The 24,752-nt window shown below is 41.6% G+C and overlaps 1 protein-coding gene across 6 annotated transcripts in view; it reads right to left on the bottom strand.

Annotated features, from left to right (window-relative positions):
* Positions 1-24,752, bottom strand: part of KMT2C (lysine methyltransferase 2C) — a 334,572-nt gene that overhangs the window by 186,614 nt on the left and 123,206 nt on the right. For all 6 annotated transcript variants that reach the window (XM_077808386.1, XM_077808385.1, XM_077808388.1 and 3 more), the window contains exons 5-6: positions 21,801-21,946; positions 19,231-19,340 (exon numbers count right to left, since the gene is read on the bottom strand). In XM_077808386.1, coding sequence (XP_077664512.1) covers positions 19,231-19,340; positions 21,801-21,946 — 256 coding nt within the window. The remainder of the gene's footprint in view (positions 1-19,230; positions 19,341-21,800; positions 21,947-24,752) is intronic.

Genomic DNA, 24,752 nt, shown 5'->3' with positions numbered 1-24,752 from the left:
CCATGCACCCCTGCCCTGAGACCCCTCATACACTCCGCACCCCTCCTCTGCCCTAATGCCTTGCCCTGAGCCCATTCCTGCACACTGCACCCCCTCCTACACCCCGTACTCCCTCCCACACCCCAACCCCCTGCCCCGGCCCTGCATACAATTTCCCCAATCAGATGTGGCCCTCGGCCCAAAAAGTTTCCCCACCCCTGTTCTATATGTAAACATAACAATAAAAATCCTCTATAATTCATCCACTCTACCATTTGGTTCTCTGTTCTGACACTTTATGATATAATGTTACTCTATTACATTTTGGCACCTGATCACGACAAATTTCTTTGTAATTTCTCTTATAACAGCATTTTATGATTCTCAAGACACTGATCAGACAGGGAAGGCACTGAAATGAAAATGGAGAAGGCTGGCATGACTCACATTTACATAGCACTTTCCACCCAGAAACATCCCAAAGCACTCTACAAATGGAATGCAACCATCTCTGCACTGAAACATGGCTGTCACTATGTGTATGTCTACACTGCAATGTCAATCCAGGATTTGAGTCAGCTGACCCATGTTAGGGAACCCTGGACTTCAGGGCTATATTTTAACCCTATGTTAAGACTTTTCTAACCCGTAGTCGAACCTAGGGCTCTAGCATCCACACTGCAGTGCACACAGCCAAGTCAAAGTAACCATATCGCAGAATCCCTTGCGCTCCCCGACCCCAAAATGTGGCTGCTCTAGCCCTAGGACTGTGGTCCACTATGAGATACTTTACTGCATGCCCTGCATGTTACCAGGAAGCAGCTCGCTTTGCAAAAGCCTTAATTGGCATGCTCTCCATTGCAAACGCAGGAGGTTCCCTGATAGTGTGCTTGCAGATTGGTGATCATAAGAGAATGGGTTCATGCTGACCTGAACAGCTGCCATTCACAAAGGGGGGTGGAAGGAGGGCGGGGGGCTTCTGTTTACAATAGAGTGGATTGCAGATTGTTGGGACAGAGAGGACTAAGGAAGTGGTCCCATGGAATTGTGGGATACTTCTGGCTGACCCCTGGGACTTGAGTCAAGTGGTTCTGTGTCTTCACTGCAAAGCAATAGGGCCAAGACCCAGGGACCTGGCTTCATTTGAGATCAGACCCTCCAGCCCTGCAACTCTGGGTCTGAGCCTTGGGTTAGTGCAATTGCAGTGTAAATACAGTGGGGTTAGGCTTGAGCCCAGGCTAAAGAACAGGCTTATGTCACAGTGCCGACAAATCCAATAGGTCAGTACCACTTCACAACAGACTGTAGCAAGTGAAAAACAACATATCTTGCTGAAACAGTAAAAAATTTGGGCAGGCAGAAGGTAAATTACTCCAGCATCCTGGAAGCAGGCTTTTCATTTAATAATTTCTGCTTCTTGGCTTGTCTTTCTTTTACATTTTTCTTACTGACTGAAATTTGATAATTTATAAAAGGAAGAGTTAGCAAGTTATTTCTAATTTCATGTTATGAAGTGAAACAGGTAAAATTCCTTGCCAGTGAGCAAAAATTAATCCATTTAAGGTGATGGAAAGCGATAACAGTACTAATCTATAAAAAAGTAGAGAAGAGAGTGCACAAACTACAGAAGAATCAGTTTACTGAGTGTTCCAGGAAAAGCATTCACTAAGAGGTTGGAGAGGAGAAAGAAGATGCACATGAAAGCAGCATTTGCAGAGTAACAGGCAGGATTTAGACCAGGATGAAGTACAACAGATCAGCTATTTGTGATATGACAGAAATTGGAGAAGCATACAGAACACAACTAAAACTGTTACAACAACTTTATAGACTTCAAAGAGGCTTTTGATAGCATTTGGCAGAAAGGGTTATGGGAAGTCTTGAGAATGTATGCATCCCTAAGAAATTGATCAAGGTGATAGAAAACATCTACAGCAAGTCAATGAGTTAAGTGAGAGTAGAAAAAAGCTGACAGAATTGTTCAGGACAATTGTTTAAAAGAGAGACAAAGATGCACGCTATTGCTGGATTTGTTTAACTTGGTACAGGAAACAGTAATGGCTGTAGTACATAGGTGAAACGAGACGAATCATGTTATGTGGGAGGTCAATGAATAACCTTAGATTCACAAAAAGAAAAGGAGTACTTGTGGCACCTTAGAGACTAACACATATATTTGAGCATAAGCTTTCGTGAGCTATAGCTCCGATGAAGTGAGCTGTAGCTCATGAAAGCTTATGCTCAAATATATGTGTTAGTCTCTAAGGTGCCACAAGTACTCCTTTTCTTTTTGTGAATACAGACTAACACGGCTGCTACGCTGAAACCTTAGATTCACAGATGATGATGATGACCTCACAGCACTGAACAAGGAAGACTTGAGAATAACTAGCAAGGTACATGGTGAAAGCAGAAAATTCAGACTGAAGATCAATATGGGAAAGACAAAAACTATGGCGAGGCAAAGACAAAGGAAGAAATAAAGTTCAAGATCAGTGATACAGAACTAGAACAAGTGGAAAAATCTGTATTCTGGAGAACTAATATCGAAGAATGTGAATTGTGAAGATTCCCCATACAAAGAAGAATCAGACTAGCCGCTACTGCCTTTGAAAAAACTTTGCAAGATCTGGAAAGACATTTAGATGAAAATGAAAATCAGCATATATGAGAACGTTGTCAGGCTAAGGCTGCTGAATGGGTCTGAATGTTGCAGTCTGAGGAAAGTCGACAAACGAAAGATATTGACTGAAGAAATCAACTGGCTGAGGGGAATACAAAGAACATCAAGATTTCAGAAAATAAAAATTAAACTATATGAAAATGGGCTGTCCATATAAAATTTATGAATGATGATTGTGACGGCTTGGACACATGTCAAGAATGAACCTGGAAAGGATACTATACATGATGATACATACCAAAGTGCAAGGAACTAATAACAGAGGAAGACTGAGGATGTGTTGGATAGACACAAAGAAGAATGACATAATAGAACAGAAAGCTTTAAAGACGAATGAAGCCATGAAGTTCATACAAAACAGAAATTGTTGGAAAAACTTCATTTGGACCCATTGTTGCTGCTGACGGGAATCAGAGAAGAATCAGTCATGATAATCAAAGAAAGCAAAAATTCACTCATCACCATCATCACTCAACCCAACTCAATTATAATATCTCTCTGCATTCCTACGATATCACCTTGCTGTTTCTTGCAACAACATATAGTTTATAGGGTATTTTATCATCCGAACATTTTCTAACTGAGCAGCAATTAAAACAATAAACTCAAAAATAAGTTAAATTACATTGTCTTCTTAAACAAAAAAAGAACAAAAAAACCCATTAAAATCTATTTCAGACCCCTTCTTATTAATTGTATATATCTGAAGATCCAAAGGTCTAATTTGTTTTTTGCTAACCAGACAGCCCCTTTCTGCCCCTGTCCTCCAAAAAAAATATTTTTTGTCTTCTGCGTTTGAAGGCAGATTTCAGTGTGGACCCTTACTTTTCCTACATAGCGAAGGTGCAAGTCCAAGTGTGGAATCTAGGTAAGTCCCATAGAATATATCCAAGAATAGTAACAGGAATATAAGGAGGCTGAAAATCTTGCTTAGGATAGGTGACTTTTTTGTTTTGGCTTGGTTTAATTTTATTATTAGTGGATTTTCATAAATATTTACATTTGAGTATTTTCTTTAGGTATAAAGACAAATGTGAAAATATTCCACTGTACTTGAAAAAAATCTCCGAATTATAAGGTAATCATGGACAGTTAAAAACTGGTTTCCAGTAATTAAGCCCCAAAATCTGACATTTCAAGATATTTAGATGCTAATGGGAAAAAAACTTCATGCTTCTATATAGCTTTGGAGCCTTTAGTTGTTTGAAATCCATTGCTTCATTACTGAGAAACTATATTAAAAAACAAATATTGAGTTGGGGAATTGTCAAGAGTACAAAAAATAGCATCTTGGGTGGTGGTGGGGGGGAAATCACAACACATTAAAGGATCTAGTTTTCTCATATTTTATTGCTATCGTTCCTGGAGCCAGTATGTATTTGGGTGCACTGAGGACTGGAATGGGGGTGTCTCTTTTTTAATCCCAATACTTAGGAAAGATTTACACTACCACTTTATGTTGATATAATTTACATTCCTCAGGGGTGTGAAAAGACCACCCCCCGAGCAACGCAACTTACACCAACCTAAGCACCGGTGTGGACAGTTCTCCTACAGACATAGCTACAGCCTCTCATGGAGGTGGAATAATTATGCCAACTGCAGAGCTCTCTCCTGTTACCTAGCAGCTCTGTGTTCTTGGGGAACCAGGGCGCAGTAACCAGCCTGGCTGACTCATGAAAGACATCCCCTGCCCCCAGCCTCTGCTTGAGCCAAATCTGCATCAGAAGAAAGACTTTCAAAAAACAATGAAAAGGCAGTTGGAGACTCACCTAAGCCCTTGAGATAAGGATGACAGAATTAAGGATACTCCCCTAGCCTCATTTTCATCAAAGATGGGACAAGGAGGCATCCCCATTAGCATACAGAACGGAGAACACAGATTCCAAGGCAAGAACCACACAGAACTCTGGGACCAGAAAAGCAGGGAAGCACTGCATGATGGGGGATCTCTGCTCCAGATGTTAATGAACCCATGCCTGCACACACCCAGCTCAGTAGTTATCAGACCAATTCTAGTAATAAATCCTTTATTAGTATCCAAAATAGTGAAGCTCCCTAATTGCATTGTGAGCTCCCTCCAAGGAACATGGCCCAAAGCCAGGAATGATCAGCTTCCATAACTAGCCCGAAGAAAACAACTTTGGTATTCTCCCTTGTTTACACATAACACAAATCTAGTGTTCTCCCTTGAACCACTGTTGTTTCTCTACAAAACCCCCTACCCATGCTCATGTGTTCTGATGCCTGGATCCACTGGGACTTCATCTTCTCCTGACTGATCATGCTAGGGGCTCTGCCTGTCTCCAGCACTCCAGACCCTCAGCTACCACCACCACCTGGGACCCCCGATCGATTCAAGCTTCATGGAGTGGCGAAAACCCAGCTTGCTTGCTCTCTGAGTATAGCCTTCTGACCCTGACTTGTGTGATCAGTTATAGTTTTCTAAACCTGACTTTTATAATCAAGTTTAAGTTAGGGTTAATATTATAACTGTTTTGTTTGTTTGGCTCCCCTATGGTGATTACCTGGAAATAAATAACTTTCATGATTAAGCTGGTTGCTTCTCTCTTTCTCTCCCCACACTCCCCTCGTGGGAGTTTTTTGGTTTCCTCATTTGCTTTGCAGCAACACTCCTCGTACCTAAGCTAAAGGATCCCTGCAGCACCCAAAAACCCTTTGGGGTTTTCTCATCAAGTGGGTTACTACCACAACAATTAACGTGAAAGTGGGGATAAAAACGTGCTGAACCAGGGACATAGGAGGGTGGCAGCTTGGAGGTGTTGTTTGACCCAGCTTGCCGAGTCCAAGGGCATATGAGGGTGACAGCTTGGAAGTGCTGCTAGACCCAGCCTACTTAGGCCAGGGACATATAAGGGGTCAGCTTGGGAGTGCTGATTAACCCAGTCCTCTCAGGCACGCTCTGTTAATGTGCGTGTGTCTGATTCTGAGGCTGGAAGAACCCAGCCCTGGGGAACCTAGGTCCTACAGGACAGCTCCATTGGGAGGGAACTTGCAGCAGGGAGAAGTAGAACCCTGTATGAGAACACAAGGGACACAGGCAGTACATTGATAGAAGTACAGAACTCCCCCACACCCCAAAGAGTAACCCTAATAAATGAGCAAACCCCAAAGTAACGGGCAAAGCTGGTAACACTTCTGTCGGCATAGAGTGTCTTCATCAGATGCACTACAGCGGCACATTGGTGCAAGCGCACTGATGTAGCATTTCCAGTCTAGACTAGCTTTCTGTTTCAGAATGTAATTCTCTTTCCCTACCTCACACGCTGGCTCTGTTTCCCCGCTTCTAACCCCAGACCTGGCTTCGCCATTCTAGTGCAGGCTTTTCGAAGAATCTGCTACCGGCTCTCTGCCCTTCCCTTGTGCCAGTTCTGAACTCCTTCTGGTACAAAGTGCTCTCCTCTCCACTGGTGCTGCCTTATTTATTTAATTTGAGCCAGCAATCCCAGGCTACTGGCCACAAGTCAGCTGGTTTGTAAATGGCATCAGGTAGTAATGGACACCAGTGCTCATGTCAATATGTACTGTCACCTCACGCCCACCCCCATGTAGCTTATTTTCCTCTGAAGGAAAGAATATTTTTAAAATTGTTCATATGCCAAATACCAGCTAATAAGATTTTAAATACAAAATTCTATGGGTTAATGTCTACACACAAAACATTCAATTGGACTTGTGTGTTGGGCCCTACTGCAACAATTGAACAACAAAAAATATTACCAGAGCTGTGTTAACAGCAATTATATTGATACACAAAGGTGCTCTGGCATAAGTACAAGTAATTAAACAAAAACAACGATGCTAATTTAAGATGTGATGGCCATTTTGAAAAAATGTGGAAGGTGAGTTTTTACTGAATTAACAGTGTTGAAAGCAATTAACAAGCTGCATTTATAGCATATGAGAGATGTCAGATCCTAGTTTCTCTGCAGCTGATGATCTGGCTTTAGGTGACCAAAATGATAGCACAGCTAGTGCAAGCAAAGTAAAGCAATTCTCCTACTAATATTCAAAATATCCTGGGACAGTCTAGTTTATGGAAAATCATATCATTATCCATGAAAATTATTTAAAACTGTAAATGACTCAACAATGTGGTTTGGCCAGTCATCCTGAGTAGCAAGAGAACCACCCAGATCCCTGGGAGAAACTGGCAAATAATATACAGGGAATCCATGGAAAACTGAACTACCTAACACATCAGGCTGTTGACCTGGGTAAAAATTTCTACTGTATGCTAGAATTTGAATACTGCTGCCTATTAAACTAACAGTGTATGTGTCATGAAGCAGCATGCATATTGCCTATATTTCACTCATCCTGCTCCATCATGTCAAATGAAGGGTTACAATTATGATAATAGAGTGTATACGCAAAGGAGGCTACTTTGCCAGAATGCTTCACATCTGGACCAAAAATAAAAGACAAATACAACTACAAAAAAAGGCCTAGTAAGAAAGAGGTATAAGCAGTTTCTAACCTGTAAACATAATGTTTGGGGGAATCAATTATTTAAGGAAAGTATCATATGGGAGCTCGGTGGTGCAATGGGATAATGGTGTAAAAGAGGATAACACACTCAAAAGTCACATCAGAAGAGAAATCAGAAAGAGGAACATCACTGAATACATATTGTATGCCTTAAATAGTTGCTTGCGTGACAAAGAAACATTTAGATGACATCAAAGACAAATGAATTTCTGAGAGCTTTTCAATGCATTTGTAAAGATGAGTCACCATGTAAATCAATGTACTATCACTTCTGCTAAGAATACTTAGCAATTACACCACATTTTTCACATTCAAAGCACTTTATAAACAGGACCTAATTAACCCTAATCCGACTAGTGAGGTAGGTATTATCCCCATTCTGCAAATCAGAAAACAATATAAAAAAATGTTAAGTGACTTGCTCATGGCCATGGAGGAAGTCCATGTGAGAGCTGGGACAAGGAGAGGTTACTCACCTTGTGGAGTAAGTGGAGTTCCTTGACATGCGTCTCATATGGTTGCTCCACTTCAGGTGAGCATGAACCCCTGTAGCTTTGATCAGACATTTTTGGTAGCAGTGCATGTTCAGCCCACACATGCGCCCCATACATCCTCATGCCCTGCTCCAAGGAAACATAGGCCTGCGTGCGTGAACCACTCTCATTTCCTTCTCTACTGTAAAGTCCCACAAGGAAACTCCGAAGCAGAGGGGAAGGACGGCACTCACAGGGGAGCACATCTCAAAGAACTCTAGTTACTGCACAAAGTGACTAACATATTCTTCGAGTAGTGTCCCTGTGGGGACAGGCGACTCCTGAGCACTATCTCCCTAAGGAAGGGGTGATTCCCAAGATGACTTCTAGGCTGAAGGCAGTTGAGAAGGAACCGAGAGTAGTTCGCCCGCACAGCCCTATATATCCTCCGAGTGGGGCAGGAGGATGTGCGGGACACATGCACAGACCAAACAGGCATCGCTACCAAAATTTTCCAAACAAAGGCCCAGGGGTACATGTGCACCTGAAACAGAGCACCCATATCCTGCGGGGGAGCACCGACAGGGACACTACTCAAAGAAGAACTAAGGAATTCCTGAATCCCAGCCCAATGCATTTTCTGATGCTAGGCTATAAACTAAGTTGCTCTGAACACTGATGAGTAAGGATGATCCTGCTTGGGAAAAGGTGTAAGTTACAATAGGTAGAACTTGTGACATGTCCTTTTTTAAAAATAAAAATCAACAGTCCTTCTAGTTATGAGACAGGAAGCACAGGGACCCTTAGAGCACTGAGAAACTGTGAGTTTGGTTATCTTAGCTGATGCACTGTAAACAAGCACTATGACCTGGTTGTTATAGCTTGTTGGTATTATGATAGCTCCCAGAAGTCACAATGAGGGTCATGGCCCTACTGTGATAGACACAGATAACATAGATAGACGCAGATAGATACATAGGTAATCACAGTCACTGTCCCGAGGAGTACATAATCTAAGGCCTCGTCTACATACAGTTTTTGGACTCATTTAACTAAAATCAGTAGAAAAAATGATTTAGCTAACTTGGTGCAAGCCTCTAGTGTGGACACAGTTATACCAGTATAATAAGCAACAGTCGCATAAACACCTTTATGCCAGTATAAGTGTCCACCCTAGAGAGTTGCACCAATTTAACCAAACCATTTTTCTACCGATTTAGTTAAATCAGCACACACACAAAAAACTAAACTGTAGACAAGTCTCAAGAAGACAAGAAACAAAAGATGAGAAAGATACATTAAAATATTGACATTTATAGACTATTTAAAAAAAATATGAAAAACATTTGAGCTATATCAAACTTCCCCATAACCTGCCCCTTCTGGTAAGAATCACAGAAGAAGTGAGCCTTGAGCAGGGATATGAAGGAGGAAAAGGTAGTGGCTTTATGGATCAGTTCAGATTGGGCGTTTCATGCACAGTGGTAGCATGGAAGAAGATTTGAAGACAATTGTAAGAGCAATACACAAGTGGGCGGATAAGGCTGTCATCACTGGTGGAACGGAGGGATAGAGGATAACACTGTAAAAGACAAAACTGGATAAACAGGGTGTGGAAGAGCTGTACATGTCCTCTGTGACCAACAAGATACACTGAATTTGAAGTGGAGACAGTGGAAAAGGTGAGACAGTGGATTGGGAGGACTGTTTCACACTCCCCACTTAAATGGCTTCCTACCAACTAGCATTTCAGAAGATAAAAACACATGCCCTCTTCATTTCCTTCAGTACCACTTTTCTTCAGCCTCTGTGCTCCACATGAGTGAGCTCTCCTAGCTTTGTAGGCTGCTGTTTAAGTGCTATCAGAAGAGAAGAGTGGTTGGGAAAGTTACCGCTACAGCAACTTCTTTATCGTGTGGTGTGTGTAAAGGCAGCAATTCAAATGCCATTAAATCCTTCTAAGATCAACAAGAACAAAAAAAAGTGATATTAAAAATACATACCCCTTATTTCAACATAACTAACATACAACTTGCTAAACTGCCACCAAATGCTATTTATCCTTTCTGGGCGTGTCTCATTAACAGTGTGTCCACCCAATCCTTCCCTAGACCTTTCCCACACAGTCCATTACACTTTTTGACATATATTGCTTTAATCTAGAATGCAAGCTCCTTGGATATGGATTGTGTCCTTTTATTTACACAACTTTTCCATACACAACTACAGTATTAAATAAAAACAACAAGAAGAGGGGGAGTGCCATGTGCAGGAGTGAAGTCTTTCCCTTTTCCAGAAGGGAGGGGAGAAGGAGAATTGGCCATTTTTAATGGAACTAATTGACAGCAATTCCTGACCGTGGTGACATTAGCCCATATCCTTCTACACTGGTAACACATCCTGAATTGAGCCATTTAATGCAAACAAGCAGCAATTTTTACTAGTGCCTTAGCAGAACACAGGAAAACACTCACCTCATAAAAATATGTACATTAAACATGGATATTACAAAGCGGTATTTAAAATACCTGAAAATGTTTCAAAATAATTTTTGTTAAAAAACTCAACAGCTGTAATCCCTGGAGGCCCCCAATTTAATTAGAATTAAAATTGGAAATGCACCCTGTACTTGGTACCAAGTATCAAGACAGCATGATGAAGGATACAGTTAGAGATGCAAAAGACTGGAGCCAGAAGTATAGGCAAAAGCAGGATACTTCTCTTCCTCTCCTTTTAAAGCTCTATCTTTTCTTAATAGTTTTGTTTGGTTTAGTTTAGTAGGTACAGCCATGTAATACTGTACTTTCATTTCTCACCTAAAAAGACTTTTCAAAAATCTCTTGCTCTACCCTGTGTCTCTGGCTAAAGTCTGATCCTCCAGTCTTATATCAAATTAACAATAAGGCTACCAATCTGCTTCATTATTTCAGACTTATTTTCATATACTGTCTAGAGCATTTTAAGGAACTAATATTAGTGGGTTAGTTACATTTTTCATTAAATCAAATAACTGGACACTATATATAAAAAGTGTTAAGAAAAATGTGGGGATCCAAATATACAAGCAAAATTGGATTTTATGCTAAAAGCCTTTTCAAAGGCATCCGAAATATAAGAGCTGGAATGCAGCTCTCTAGAGTTTACACCACATTGAACTTAAAAGAATGATCTTGGCGCCCCATGGACATGTAACTATTTAACCTGACGAGTGGTCTTGAGAAACTCTTTCTTTGGGTCAGGTGGCTAAGATGAACAAAGGAGTAAAAGGACTCAGCTACACTACACATTGAGTGCCAATGCACATACATTACCACACATATAATGGTCTATTTGGTTATTTACTTGTCAGCTATGAAATAAAATAACTTGATGCATTCAGTCCCCTAAGCCATGAAAAAACAAGACTTCACAGACACTATGGACATATCAACAATAATCAGAGACAGAATGGAAACTGCGTAACAAAGTCAAAGTAACTAACACAGAACTAGGCAAAAAAATACAAGAAATAAATTTGTCATATGTCTGAACAAATAAATTTTAATGCCTTCAAAACCAGTGAATCAAAGGGGTGTATCAAAGAAGAGAAAATCTAAGCAGAACATTTTGTGAAACATGCACAGACATAGAAAGCCTTGGACAGGAGGTGTGAACTACACTTAAAAGTTTTAACCCAGCAGAAAGTAAGTGCCAAGTGGAAATAGAAAATGATTTACACACACATTTTGAAACACGCCAGTGAAAATATGCTCATACAAGCTTTATTAATGCAATCACAAGTTCAATGAAGCCAAATGGACATCTCAACTGGTAAACAGAGTAATAAGAAACACTGTCAAAAACAGTTAAAAGACAATCAGAAACTGATATCCCAAGTATTGAGAAAGAATAACCATAGAATCATAGAATATCAGGGTTGGAAGGGACCTCAGGAGGTCATCTAGTCCAACCCCCTGCTCAGAGCAGGACCAATCCCCAACTAAATCATCCCAGCCAGGGCTTTGTCAAGCCTGACCTTAAAAATATCTAAAGGAAGGAGATTCCACCACCTCCCTAAGTAACGCATTCCAGTGTTTCACCACCCTCCTAGTGAAAAAGTTTTTCCTAATATCCAACCTAAACCACCCCCACTGCAACTTGAGACCATTACTCCTTGTTCTGTCATCAGCTACCACTGAGAACAGTCTAGAGCCATCCTCTTTGGAACCCCCTTTCAGGTAGTTGAAAGCAGCTATCAAATCCCACCACATTCTTCTCTTCCGCAGACTAAACAATCCCAGTTCCCTCAGCCTCTCCTCAGAAGTCATGTGTTCCAGACCCCTAATCATTGTTGTTGCCCTCTGCTGGACTCTTTCCAATTTTTCCACATCCTTCTTGTAGTGTGGGCCCAAAACTGGACACAGTACTCCAGATGAAGCCTCACCAATGTCGTATAGAGGGGAACGATCACATCCCTCGATCTGCTAGCAATGCCCCTACGTATACATCCCAAAATGCCACTGGCCTTCTTGGCAACAAGGGCACACTGTTGACTCATATCCAGCTTCTCGTCCACTGTAACCCCTAAGTCCTTTTCTGCAGAACTGCTGCCGAGCCATTCGGTCCCTAGTCTGTAGCGGTGCATGGGGTTCTTCCGTCCTAAGTGCAGGACTCTGCACTTGTCCTTGTTGAACTTCATCAGACTTCTTTTGGCCCAATCCTCCAATTTGTCTAGGTCCCTCTGTATCCTATCCCTACCCTCCAGCGTAACTACCTCTCCTCCAAGTTTAGTGTCATCTGCAAACTTGCTGAGGGTGCAATCCACACCATCCTCTAGATCATTTATGAAGATATTGAACAAAACCGGCCCCAGGACCGACCCTTGGGGCACTCCACTTGATACCGGCTGCCAACTAGACATGGAGCCATTGATCACTACCCGTTGAGCCCGACAATCTAGCCAACTTTCTATCCACCTTATAATCCATTCATTCAGCCCATACTTCTTTAACTTGCGGGAAAGAATACTGTGGGAATAATACAAATTCCAAATTAAAAAGACCCTCAAGGTAAGAAAATCTATAAGACGTTCCCAGCAAAGTAGAGAATAAAAAAACCAAACTTGCTAACAAAAAAAAATTCTTTGCATGTCAGAACTAATCTGCACAAGTAACATAAGGAATGAAGAAAACACCTCCCAGCTGGGCAAAGATGTTACTGCAGTAGACCACATCAAACTCATGTAATGCCAGGGGGACTGCCAGGGAAAAAATAAAAGCAAGTTTGATGGCCCGTTAAAGAAACAACCTACAAATTGTTTTATGGAAAATCATCTAAATAAACCTAACCACATACTCACACCTGTATCGCCAGCAGCATCCAACACATTTACAGCATCAGAATATAAAAACCTAAAGACAGGTTTCAGAGTAACAGCCGTGTTAGTCTGTATTTGCGAAAAGAAAAGGAGGAGTACTTGTGGCACCTAAACTAAAGGAAAGCAAAATTTAAAGAACGCACAGTGCAACAGCTGTAAATACAAAAATATATCAAATGAACAGCAACCAAAATATATTACATAATACTATGCATTTATATAGAAGTATTTTGGAGAATTATTATATTATCATCTATTGTTATATAATAATATATTATTGCATGTAATGTAAACCTTTTCAGTTTGAGGGCCAAACATATTACTGTCAATACTCCAGAACAGAGTCTCTGCCTTGTTCTTCCCTTTGCATTGCTCAAGTGGCGCACAATGACAGTGGAAACCACCCACAGGTCCCCTGCTGGATTCCCTAGTGCGAATACAGAGCTGGCATACCCAACTCCTATGTTTCCCTTGCTGCAGTCACTGGTAAAGAGGGATGTGCTGAGGGTGGGCAGAGGAAGTGACTGTAACACACTGTATTCCAGCTATAACCAGCTGACATATGACACCCTGTCAATCATGAACAGTTAGTACAACTTAGAGCAGCCCCCAAAGTACTCTAACCTATGGCTGGTGCAAAGAATCTGGGAACAAAAACTAATTGGGTTGTTCTGTCTGCTTCTCCCTTTTCCCCCCCACTTCTCCAGGGCTAAGCTAAGTGGCCAGGTGAGGGCATCTGATGAAGTGGGTTATAGCCCACGAAAGCTTATGCCCAAATAAATTTGTTAGTCTCTAAGGTGCCACAAAGACTCCTCGTTGTTTCAGGTGAGGGTGGGAACCCATCTTTGCTAGACAGTCTCCTAGACTCAGGCAGAACCAGTTGAGCTCTCATCCTGTTTTCTCCAAGAATCTCACAACCTGGCAGGGAAGCAGGCAATGGAGCAGCCACAACTACTATCTCCTCTCCTTCCTGCACAGCAGCAGGCAGCCCTGAGGGAGCTGCTCAGTACCTGTAGCAGAGCTGTTCCTGGAGCTGCATGGGAAGTAGTGCTCTCTACTTCCACACACACCCCCCACAGTGGCAGGTGCAAACCAAATGTTTCAGGTTAAAAACCACAGCATGCAGTTCATGGAAACATTTCCAGTTCTTAACCAAACACTAATCTTAACACAGGGCCTCTAAGGCCTCAGTTTAGAGCCTCAAGAAGCCCTGGGCCGCTACATTTATTGGGACTGCTTTTCGTATCCTTTCCTCTAAGAAAGTAAGTAAGTAAGTAAGTAACCTGACTGCAACAGTACAGGCCTCTGAAAGAGAAAAAAAATTATTATGAATATATGTCAGAAACTTCTAAAATATTTTTTTCTCCACATGAAGTCACACAAATTTAAGGTCCAACATATTGCAGTCTACTAGAGCTGGATCTGGGTCAACTGAAACAGAAATGATTCCTGGTTTTCAGATGGTATAATGCACTATGATATATTTTGATGAACCTAGTGGTTCATCAAAAATAAGTATTTAAATCAAACATAGGGTCTAAAGTTGAATATTTCCCCATCCTTAGCCTCTCACCATTTTAATTTTGTGGTGGAATTTTTATATTTGTTGGATGAAACATTTCTATGGCTGAGTTTAGTTTTGGTTTATTTTTGTCTGTTTTTTGTCCCTAATGGCAGTTGTCTGCATGCTGGTCAGGAGTTTAGTGTTAGAAATAGCCTTAGTGAAGATGACTTGGTGGACAGAATGCAGCTGACTTCCTAAAAGGTGCATGATAAATGCAATTTATCATCTGGATATCAAAATCACACAACACACTCCAATTGCTAAGCAACCTGCAAGCACTTGGGAGACACTTCTGCACCTGTTCCCCCCTACAGCGAGATTGTCTCAGGTATGTCTACACTGCAATTGGACGTCAGTGGCTGGCCCAGGCCAGCTGACTTGGGCTTGGACTGCAGGGCTGTTTTATTGTGGTATAGACATTCAGGCCTGGGCTGCAGCCTGAGCTCTGGGACCCTCCCACCCTGCAGGGTCCTAGAGCATGGACACCTAAATTGCAATTAAACAGCCCCACAGATGGAGTCAGACGGCACAGGCCAGCTGTGGATTTTTAACTGCAGCGTAGACATACCCTCCATGCTTGAGTCTGACCACCTCCGTTCCCCTTCCTCACATGGTGAGGCAGTGCACTGTAGCTGCTTAGCAGGACGACTTGAAAGAATACCTTCACAGCATTTTTCAAACTCTGAGCCTTGTTTGTTGGTTGGTTTTTTTGGTAATCTTGTTCATCTACCACGCATGCTCCCATGGCTCTCACAAGAACCCTTTCTACATCATAGCATTTGTCCACCTCCCCTCTCCCTTCCCCACAATGGCTCTATTTCCCCATCCTTGTTCCCCTTACCTGCTGCAGTTCCCCACCAGCTCTACCTGCTCCTCTTCCTTTTTCCCCTTTCCTGATTTTCCCCATCTCTCCCACCAGCACAAATCCAGAGCCAACATCTACATCTTCCTCCTCCCCTTTGGTAACATTTGCCACAATATTTTCCCTCCATTCCCATACCTGCTCCCGGAACCATCTCCAGCCCTTTAACTGGTGTCACCATTCCTAACCTCATGTCCATCCTCCCCCTCCCTTTCTCTTGCTGTCTCTGGAACACCCTCTCTATCTCTAAAAAGATCACAGGCATCCATGACCTCTTTATATCTCGCTCCCTCCAGCTCCTAGCTCTTACAGAGACCTGCCCTCTCTTACAGAGGCCTCTCCTTTTCTCACACTCTGTGATCTGGATCCGACCATAGTGAGGGTGTTGGGCTTCACCTCTCCTACTCCGGCACTTCCAACCCCTTCTACCTCATCTTTCCCACTCTTTCTTCTCTTCTGAACAGTACTGCATCTGATTCTTCTCATCTCCCTCTCCATGCTTCTGTCATCTATCATCCACCCAACTCTTCCCCATCAGCCTTCCTTGCTGGTTTCCACTCCTCTCCTCACAATCTCCCATACTACTCCTCGATTATTTTAACTTCAATGTTGATAATCCATCAGAACTTTAGCTGCAGGTTTCCTCACCTTCACCTCTTCATTCAACATGCAGCTCTGGTTCAATGCTACCAGTCACCAAAAGGCCTGGTCATTTGACTTGGTCTTCACCAAGCACTGTTCTCTCCGATCTCTCTGTTACTGAGTTCTCCCTCTCTATCACCCGATTTTCTTCAGCAGCAGCAGCCGCCGCCTCCTCCCTCATGCCGTCACTTGGCTTTTCTGTGACTTCCAATCCATCAGCACTGCTGACTTCTTTCGTGCTTTTAGCCCTCTCCTCCCTGCCTTCCATTGATATCGTTGTTCATTCTCTCCATGCTTCATTCCCCTCCACCCTTATCTCTTTTGCTTCTCTCCACCATTGCAAGGTCTGCTCTGCCAATCCCCAAAACTGGCTCACCCTAATATCAACTTCCTCTGCTTCTCCTTTTGGACCACGGAGTGTCTGTTGGAAATCCCATGACCAGGCTGACCTTCTCTATAGATACATTCTCTCCTTCAGTTCTGACATTTTCCTAGCCAAACAACTCTAAACTACCACCATGCTGACAATTTGAGATCTACCTATGTACTCCTCTCTCCTTTTGTCCAAATTAAAACCTTAACCTGGCTCTCTAACATCTCCTCAGGAATGTCTAGCCATCAGCTTAAGCTAAAACAGAGCTCTTAATCTTCCTCCCGGGCCTCCCCACTACCTCCTTACTTTATCACTGTGGACACCACCATCATCCTGCCCGTCACTTGGGCCCATAACCTGCGGTCATCTTTGACTTGGACCTCACTCTAGGCCCAGGCTATGTCTGACTCTTTCTGTATAACATCTCTAAGATACCGTCTTTCTTATCCATCTACCCAGCTAAAATGGTCATCCAGACTCTCATCTCGCTGCTTGATTAATACAACATCCTTTTCTCTAGCTTGACATATATAGTCTTGCCCCATTCATATCCATTCAGAATGCTGCAGGAAAGATCATCTTCCTAGCTGTTGCTTTGACTATGTCACCCTCCACCTTTGCCTCCCTCCACTGGCTCCCCCTTTTCTATTGCAACAAACATAAGCTATTTGTCTTCTCTTTCAGGGCTCTTCCCCACCTATCCCCATCCTATTTATTATTCACTACTGAAATGTCAATTCCTGCAGCAATCAGCCCATGATGCCAGTCTCCATCGTCTAATAGTTACATTTTCCAACAAGCACCTCACACTTGGAGGAGCTTCCTGGAAACATCTGCAAAGCTATCTCATCCTCCTTCAAAACCCTCCTTTTCTGTTATCGACACAACTTGATAAACGGCTAGACTATTGTTACGCCAAGACCACTGCCTACCATGGTGACCAATAGTCTTAGTGTTCTTTTGTACTCCCCTGTCTATCTAGATCCATTGGTTGTCTCTTGTCCTATACTTACATTCTAAGCTCTTTGAGGCAAGGACTGTATTTTTGTTCTGTGTTTGTACAGCGCCTAGCATAATGGGCCCTAGTTGCTACTGAAATTGAAATAATAATTATAAAAAACATGGAAGTTTTATATCCATACATATACAAAAATCATATTTTTTTTATGTGATGTGTGCATGCCTGAGTATGTGGTCATGTATACTATGGTAATATCCAGTTTGTCTCCCAACACACAATTTCTCTCTCCTTTAATTTATAGGAATCTCCATTCAAAATACAGTGCAGAAGTTTTCAAAGAATATTTAAAAGTTTTCTTTTGCACATGTCATTCATGGCCCACTCTCCTATGACAAACTTATACATAACACACCATTGAGTATTACAGTAGTCAAGCTGATATTTCCATTCTAAATGGAAATCCCTTCTTTAAAACACAGTTTACTGAAAGCCTTCAAGGCCAATGTTAATTTGAAGACAGATTTACAGCAATTTTGTGTCTTATTTTTTTAAAAAGGAAATGTTAAAGAAGAAAAATTTAACAGTTCTTCAATAGTCTGACTACAAAAAAAAGGCAACTTGGCAATATTATTGGCAAAACATTTCTGTTATCAATATATTTAAATGTTTTAATGTCTCTAGTTAATTTAGGGCCCAGTTCTGCCACTTATACTCAGTTTGAGCAGTCTCACTCAGAGCAGTCCATTGAAATCAATGAAATTATTCATGGAGTAAGGTAAATATTAGGTGATAAAGTTGATTTGCACATTCATGTGTGAGAAAAACTGTTGACCTGAGAGACTTTGTCACTCACACCCACTAGGGAGCACTTACATTAAAATAAATAAATCTTCCATAAACTATCAAGTTAAGAAATAACTTTTCAACAAACAATTCTTTAAAGAAAATAAAGGTAAATAAATTCCAAATATCAGTGTTACTCTTTGAAATAGCAGTAATGATGCCAATTAGTTTGCACTGTTAAGCTGCTTGACGTAATGGCAAACTAGATTTTGTTTATTCACTGTAATAAATAAATAAATGATTAAAACAATTTACTGGAAATTAATCAATAATACAAAAAGATGACTGCATGTGGCAAAGACCATGTGGGTCTTTTTGGCATTTTGAAATACAGACTGAAATGTCTATTTTCAGTCAGGTAGGCAGCACCTTCTTTCTGTTACCAAGCCAAGAAAGTGTCATTACAAGGACTCTGCCTTCTTTCAAGGCACCTGCTGTTGTTTTCATATAGTTTCTTCTTTAAATGAGAAGAACCACCAACCAAAAACATTTTTCCCCCAATACATAAAATGGCAGTACTTCTTTGCACTCACATTACTTTTGTTATTACTACACACTTTTTTGGGGCTGTTTTTTGTTTTGTTTTTTAAGAGTATTTGGGTATATCAACACCATATTAACTGTACTTTGATGATATAAAATTGTAAGGCTAGGATGAATATTAGTGTGAATGAAAAAGGCATTTGCTAATTTGAACAAATCTATTTTTTTTCTGCGAACCCCTTGTCAGCTTCCAATAACCACGGGACTGATTCTGCCACGCAAAATCAAGCTGAGTAGCACTCGATACTCCACAAGTTTTCCCACTGAAATCAACTGTAGATTACAATCTGATTACTTGTACAGTAAACCATTACTGTGAATGTAGAAGGCAGAACAAAGCTCTAGGAGTTGATATTTTCAGTGAGTGACATTTTGTAGTCTTATTTGAATTTATTTTTATTTTACAGGCTTGGGGGAAAAGTTCTTTTTTTCTACTCACTTCTGTGCTCCCTGAGACAACAGCTTTGTCCACGTTCACCGATAGCTGCTCTTCAGTCTGGCATACTCCCAACGACCACTCTGCACAGCGGTGATGAGCCCAGCAGTGACCTAATGCATTATCATTGAGAAAGAATTGCACGATTTTACAACTTTGCCAAGCAGCAGTTGAGTTTCAAAATAAGCATTAAAGGAAAAACCTTAAAAAAAAAACAAAAAAAAAAACAAACAGACCTGATCTTGCAATCCTTACTAGAGAATACAGAGCTTAATTTTAGTGGTAAGTGCTTGCAGAATTAGGACAATAGTCTTTTACTGAAACAGGAAAAGTGAGAGAAGGAAGGAATCAACAATTTATCTACATACTGCAGTTTTTATTATATAGAAAAAAAACCCAGATGTTTTCACACATTTATATACCTTTCAGCTTCTAGTTTTTGTACCCCAAAATATACAAATACACCTGTGACAGGTCTGTGTGTACATATACGCTCAAAGTTAACTCCAGTTTGCCCCTCACTTATTTAACTTTTTGTCTGTATATCTGTCCTTAGCTTGTGAACTCCTTCAGTTCCTGTTGTCTGTTGGGAAAGCACCAAGCACATTGTGACTGCTACCGTAAACAAATAATAATTTTTAAAAGATCACAAGGTGCCATGCACAGGGCTGGTACATAAACTGTTTTGTAAAAACACTGTGATGACAATAGTGAGCTGTCATTATACAGAGACACTCACCAATAAGAGCCTGCTGTACTAATATTGGGAAACTTAGACTATAAGAATAGACCTTCCAGGACTCAAAGTACCTATTAAAATGGCTTTCAGTTCAGCTGCTGGCAAAAGAATAGGAGTACTTGTGGCACCTTAGAGACTAACCAATTTATTTTAGCATGAGCTTTCGTGAGCTACAGCTCACTTCATCAGATACAGCTCACTTCATCAGCTGTAGCTCACGAAAGCTCATGCTAAAATAAATTGGTTAGTCTCTAAGGTGCCACAAGTACTCCTTTTCTTTTTGCGAATACAGACTAACACGGCTGTTACTCTGAAACCTGGCAAAAGAATGAAAACCATAAGGATACGGTATAATGACGAACTGCGAATATTTCTCGCCTCAGCTGAAGGTATTCTATACTGACATACCATATAAGACTCATGGTATGTACCTCTTGAAATTTGCTATTAAGCATATAAACTGTATATTGCAACTCTGCATTTAGTAACACAAATAAGGGACTTAAAGTAAAAAGAATTGTAAGCATCTTCCAATACTGATGACATGGAATAATTAAAATTTATCCAACATCAGGAGACCAGACCCCATTTTAAAATTCATTTAAAAGAGATTTCTTTACAATCAAATTTTGAAACCAATTTTCAGAGAATTTTGAAAAAGTGACACCACTACTAAGCTCAGTACAGAGATAATATTTACAGAACAAGTTCTGAGTTCTTACATTTTCTTCTTTTGTGGGACATAAGTAGGACCCAACCAAATTCATAGTCCATTTTGGTCAATTTCACAGTCATAGGATTTTTAAAATTGTAAATGTCATGATTTGAGCTATTTAAATCTGAAATTTCATGGTGCTGTACTTGTAGGGATCCTGACCCAAAAAGGAGTTGGGGATGGGGGGTTACAAGGTTATTATAGGGTGGGTTGTGGTACTGCAACCCTTACTTTGGTGCGGCTGCTGACGGCGGCGTGGCCTTCAGAGCTTGGCTGCTGGAGAGTAGTGGCTGCTGGCCAGGCATCCAGCTCTGAAGGCAGCGCCGCCGCCAGCAGCAGCCCAGAAGTAAGGATGGCATGGTGTGGTATTGCCACCCTTCCTTCTGTGCTGCTGCTTGCAGAGCTGGTTCTTCATTCAGCAACCATCACTCTCCAGCGCCCAGCTCTGAAGGCAGTGCAGAAGTAAGGGTGGCAATACTGTAACCCCCCCCTAAAATAACCTTGCGATCCCCCTGCAACCCTCCCTTTAGGGTCAAGACCCCCAATTTGAGAAACACTGGTCCCCCCCCATGAAATCTGTATAGTATAAAGTAAAAGCACACAAAAGACCAGATTTCACAAGGGGAGACCAGATTTCACTGTCCGTGATGCCTTTTCCATGGCTGTGAATTTGGTAGAGCCCTATACATAAGCATATGGTGTAGATTGATGGTAGGGCAACATTTGAACTAAAATGCTCTGAGAAAATAGCCCAAAGCTTCTTGATTTTTCTGTCAGACACCTAAATGAAACCTTAAAGTTAAAAATGTATATTACAATCTTAGGACCTGATCCTGAAAGCCCTTCCTCTCAGGACTAATTGTTATTTGTTCAGGTAGCCCCAGTGAAGCCACATGAGAAGGAGGCTTTGTAGGACTGGGCCTTTAGGAGTTCTAATAAAATGACAGTTTAAACTATGAAGTATTATCTCTGTTTCTTTCTCCTTTGCTCCTCACTTCCCCCAAAGAGGCAATCACTATACCAAACTAAAGAATTATTTAAACAAAAGTTTAGTTTGAATTCCAGTTAAACCATTATAAATATGTACCACATACTACTAATAGCTGAACGTATACCTACCTGTTGGCTCAAATAAGGCTTGGACATCAATGTCATCTGGTAAGCCAACTAAACTGAGTTCATCCCAGAATTTGACAACCTGATCGTCAGAAGCAGTTTGAGTGCTTACACTTGTACATGATGCTACACTCTGTCGAGGTCTCTCTCTGTAGAGGAGAGAAAAAATGTGGGTAGGTAACTCTGCAATTAAAACAGTCTATGTTTATTACTCAATTAGCTATGTGTTTTCCAAATGATCTAAAAAAACCAGAATGCCTCAAATGAATTTTCCCTGTGTGATAAAATATACATCAAAGAAAGGGGGGAGGGGAGAACTAGCCCAGTTTCTTGAATTTTGACACTGTATTTATATCAGTAGGAGAAAATAAAGAACAATGCTTTCAGTTAAAAGTCATATGCACCAGAAAAAATGACGCTGTTAAATGGCCCTTTGTCCAGCCTGACCATCTCATTGTTCAGGCCATACATACTCAAATTTTTCAAGCTGCATTTTTTGTTTGACTTGCTTCATCTCCAGAAGAAGATTGTTAGGTAAGTACAAGCAGATACAGATCCAGGCAAAGAAGGGATATTTCTCTGGGGAAATGGGAAAACCTGGAACAAAGAGAGGGAGGTGGTATAAACAGAGGGTGTCAGCTGCAGCTTTCTTATGGTTTCCTCTCTGCAACCTCGACAGCTGGTCTGTGGGTATAGCTTTGACAATATTCTCAAAGGAGACTCTGCCGTATCAGACAGAGGTAAGCTGCTAGGATAGCACACAGCTAGTGTGTATGGGGGAAGGGTGAAAAAGGCCAAGAATGGAGAAGGTTCAATGGCAGCAGATGTCTTTGCAGGGCTGGCTCTAGGTTTTTTGCTGCCCCAAGCTCCGAGCGCGCAACTGCCCAAGCCAAAAGGATGGCCAGAATACCGCCCCTGGAATCGTGCGGCCCAAAGCTTGTGCTTGCTTTGCCGGTGCCCAGAGCTGGTCCTGTGTCTTTATCCCACACAACCAAAATTCACAAAATAGCAAAGTGTAAGAGAAAGAGGCTAGAAAAGGAGAATTTAATGATACAAAAAGCACTAGATTATGATAAAATGGAAGAATCTATCAAACCTATTAAAAAACCACAAACAACAGAGTATACTATTTGAGCACAGGGAATCCTCCCTTCTGCCTTTTTAACCCAACCTACCAAAAAATTATCCACTAAACATCAGACTCACTAACCCATTAACCAGAGAAACCTGACTCCCTCAACCCCACCTAAAAAAAAGTTTCTGCCTTGGATTTCTAAAGCACTGCATTTAGCCTTACTGAGATGTCTAGTCTCCTCAGACATCAGAGTGGTTGCCATGGAGGGGGGGTGCTAAAATTTGGGTAGTCTCAATCTTTAATTGGTTCCTTCTTCATTAGGGCCCTACCAAATTCCCAGTCCATTTTGATCAATTTCACAGCCAGAGGGTTTTAAAATTGGTCAATTTCACAGTTTCAGATGTTTACATCTGAAATTTCAGGGTGTTGTAACAGTGGGGGTCCTGACCCAAAAGTGGGTTGTGGAGGGGTCACAAAGCTGATGTAGGGGGGTTGCAGGATTTCCACCCTCACTTCTGCATGGCCTTCAGAGCTGCGGAGCTTTCCAGAGGTGGCTCTGATCTCACCTGTGCTGCTGGGAACCTTCAGAGCTGGCAGCAGCCACAGAACTTCCTGCAGCTGGGGGAGATTCCCAGGGGTAGGTGGGTCTGATCTCCCCCCCCCCCCCCCCCCCCCGAGTGGCTGTGCAAGGGAAGAGGAAGTCTTGTCCCACCCTAGTCCTGAGAGGACGAGCAGCTCCCAACTGGGGCTCTCCCAGCAGCATGGGGGAGATGAGACCCACCTCCATCTCCGGGAATCTACTCAAGCTGCAGGAAGCTCCGCGGCTGCTACCTTCAGTCTGCTCTCCCAGCAAGAGCAGCCACGCCGGAGAAGTCCCATCCCTCCCCAGCCTGGCGGACTAACAGCTGGATCCCAGTGAATGGTAGGAGCTCCCAGCTGTGGCGCCCCAAGGCCTGCCCCGCCCCTCCAAAAGCTAGATTTCACTGGGGAAGTCTGATTTCACAATCTGTGACCTGTTTTTCATGGCTGTGAATTTGGCAGTCCCCTATTCATTAATAAATCAAGCATATGCCTCCCTGGCTATTCATAGATGTCCACAGTAGCAGCAGCATGAAACTGCCATAGTTCTTGACAGTTTCATGATGCTCGCACCCTTCTGAAAAAGAACAGTGAACCTGACCAAATTTATGTTAATTTTACCTTACTGATTGGTAAATCTATGAGCTACAGCAGGCAACAGAGCTGTGTGTTGACTCAGGAATAGAAAATTCTCTTGTTTTACATTTGGCTTATTTTGAAGGTTACCTTCAGAAACATAAGGGCAAGGAGATGGGGAAATGTAAGTGAAAGCTTAAGTTGTGCAAAAATTGATGGCTAAGACCCCCTCCACATCTGTCAAGAAAAGCTTCTCTCTCATTATTGGTGAGTGGATGAAGTTTTCAATCCTTGGCACTAAGTTATATCCTAATGACTTATGTCATAACAAAAAAAAAAAAAGTGTCCAACATCAGAAATCAAAACCTTCAATACTAGCACCTACTATGAACAAAATAGTCCCCTTACGAACTGATATATTAAATTAACCCATTCTACCCAAAAAGGGCAAGTACCCCTAGATGCAGTCAAATCAGGTATTATTCACATAGGCTTCTGTTACTGAATTACTATCAGTTTTGAAATAATCTAAAAAAGAATTACACATTCATATCAGATTTTATAAAAAGGAAATCTGAGTACCTGTTTTTTTAAATTTGTGTTTATAGTTCCTTAATATCAAATGGATAAAATCACTGCCAGCTTTATATGGAGATTCAGCATTCATACTTAATTAAGGGCTATTAAACTAAAGAATTTTAAATTGAATAAACCTAATCTGAACG

This window comes from Eretmochelys imbricata, chromosome 2, assembly GCF_965152235.1.
Source record: "Eretmochelys imbricata isolate rEreImb1 chromosome 2, rEreImb1.hap1, whole genome shotgun sequence".
NCBI classification, from domain to species: domain Eukaryota; kingdom Metazoa; phylum Chordata; order Testudines; family Cheloniidae; genus Eretmochelys; species Eretmochelys imbricata.
The sequence above is the reverse complement of the archived record's forward strand: the minus strand, read 5'-3'. Positions and strand labels throughout refer to the sequence as shown.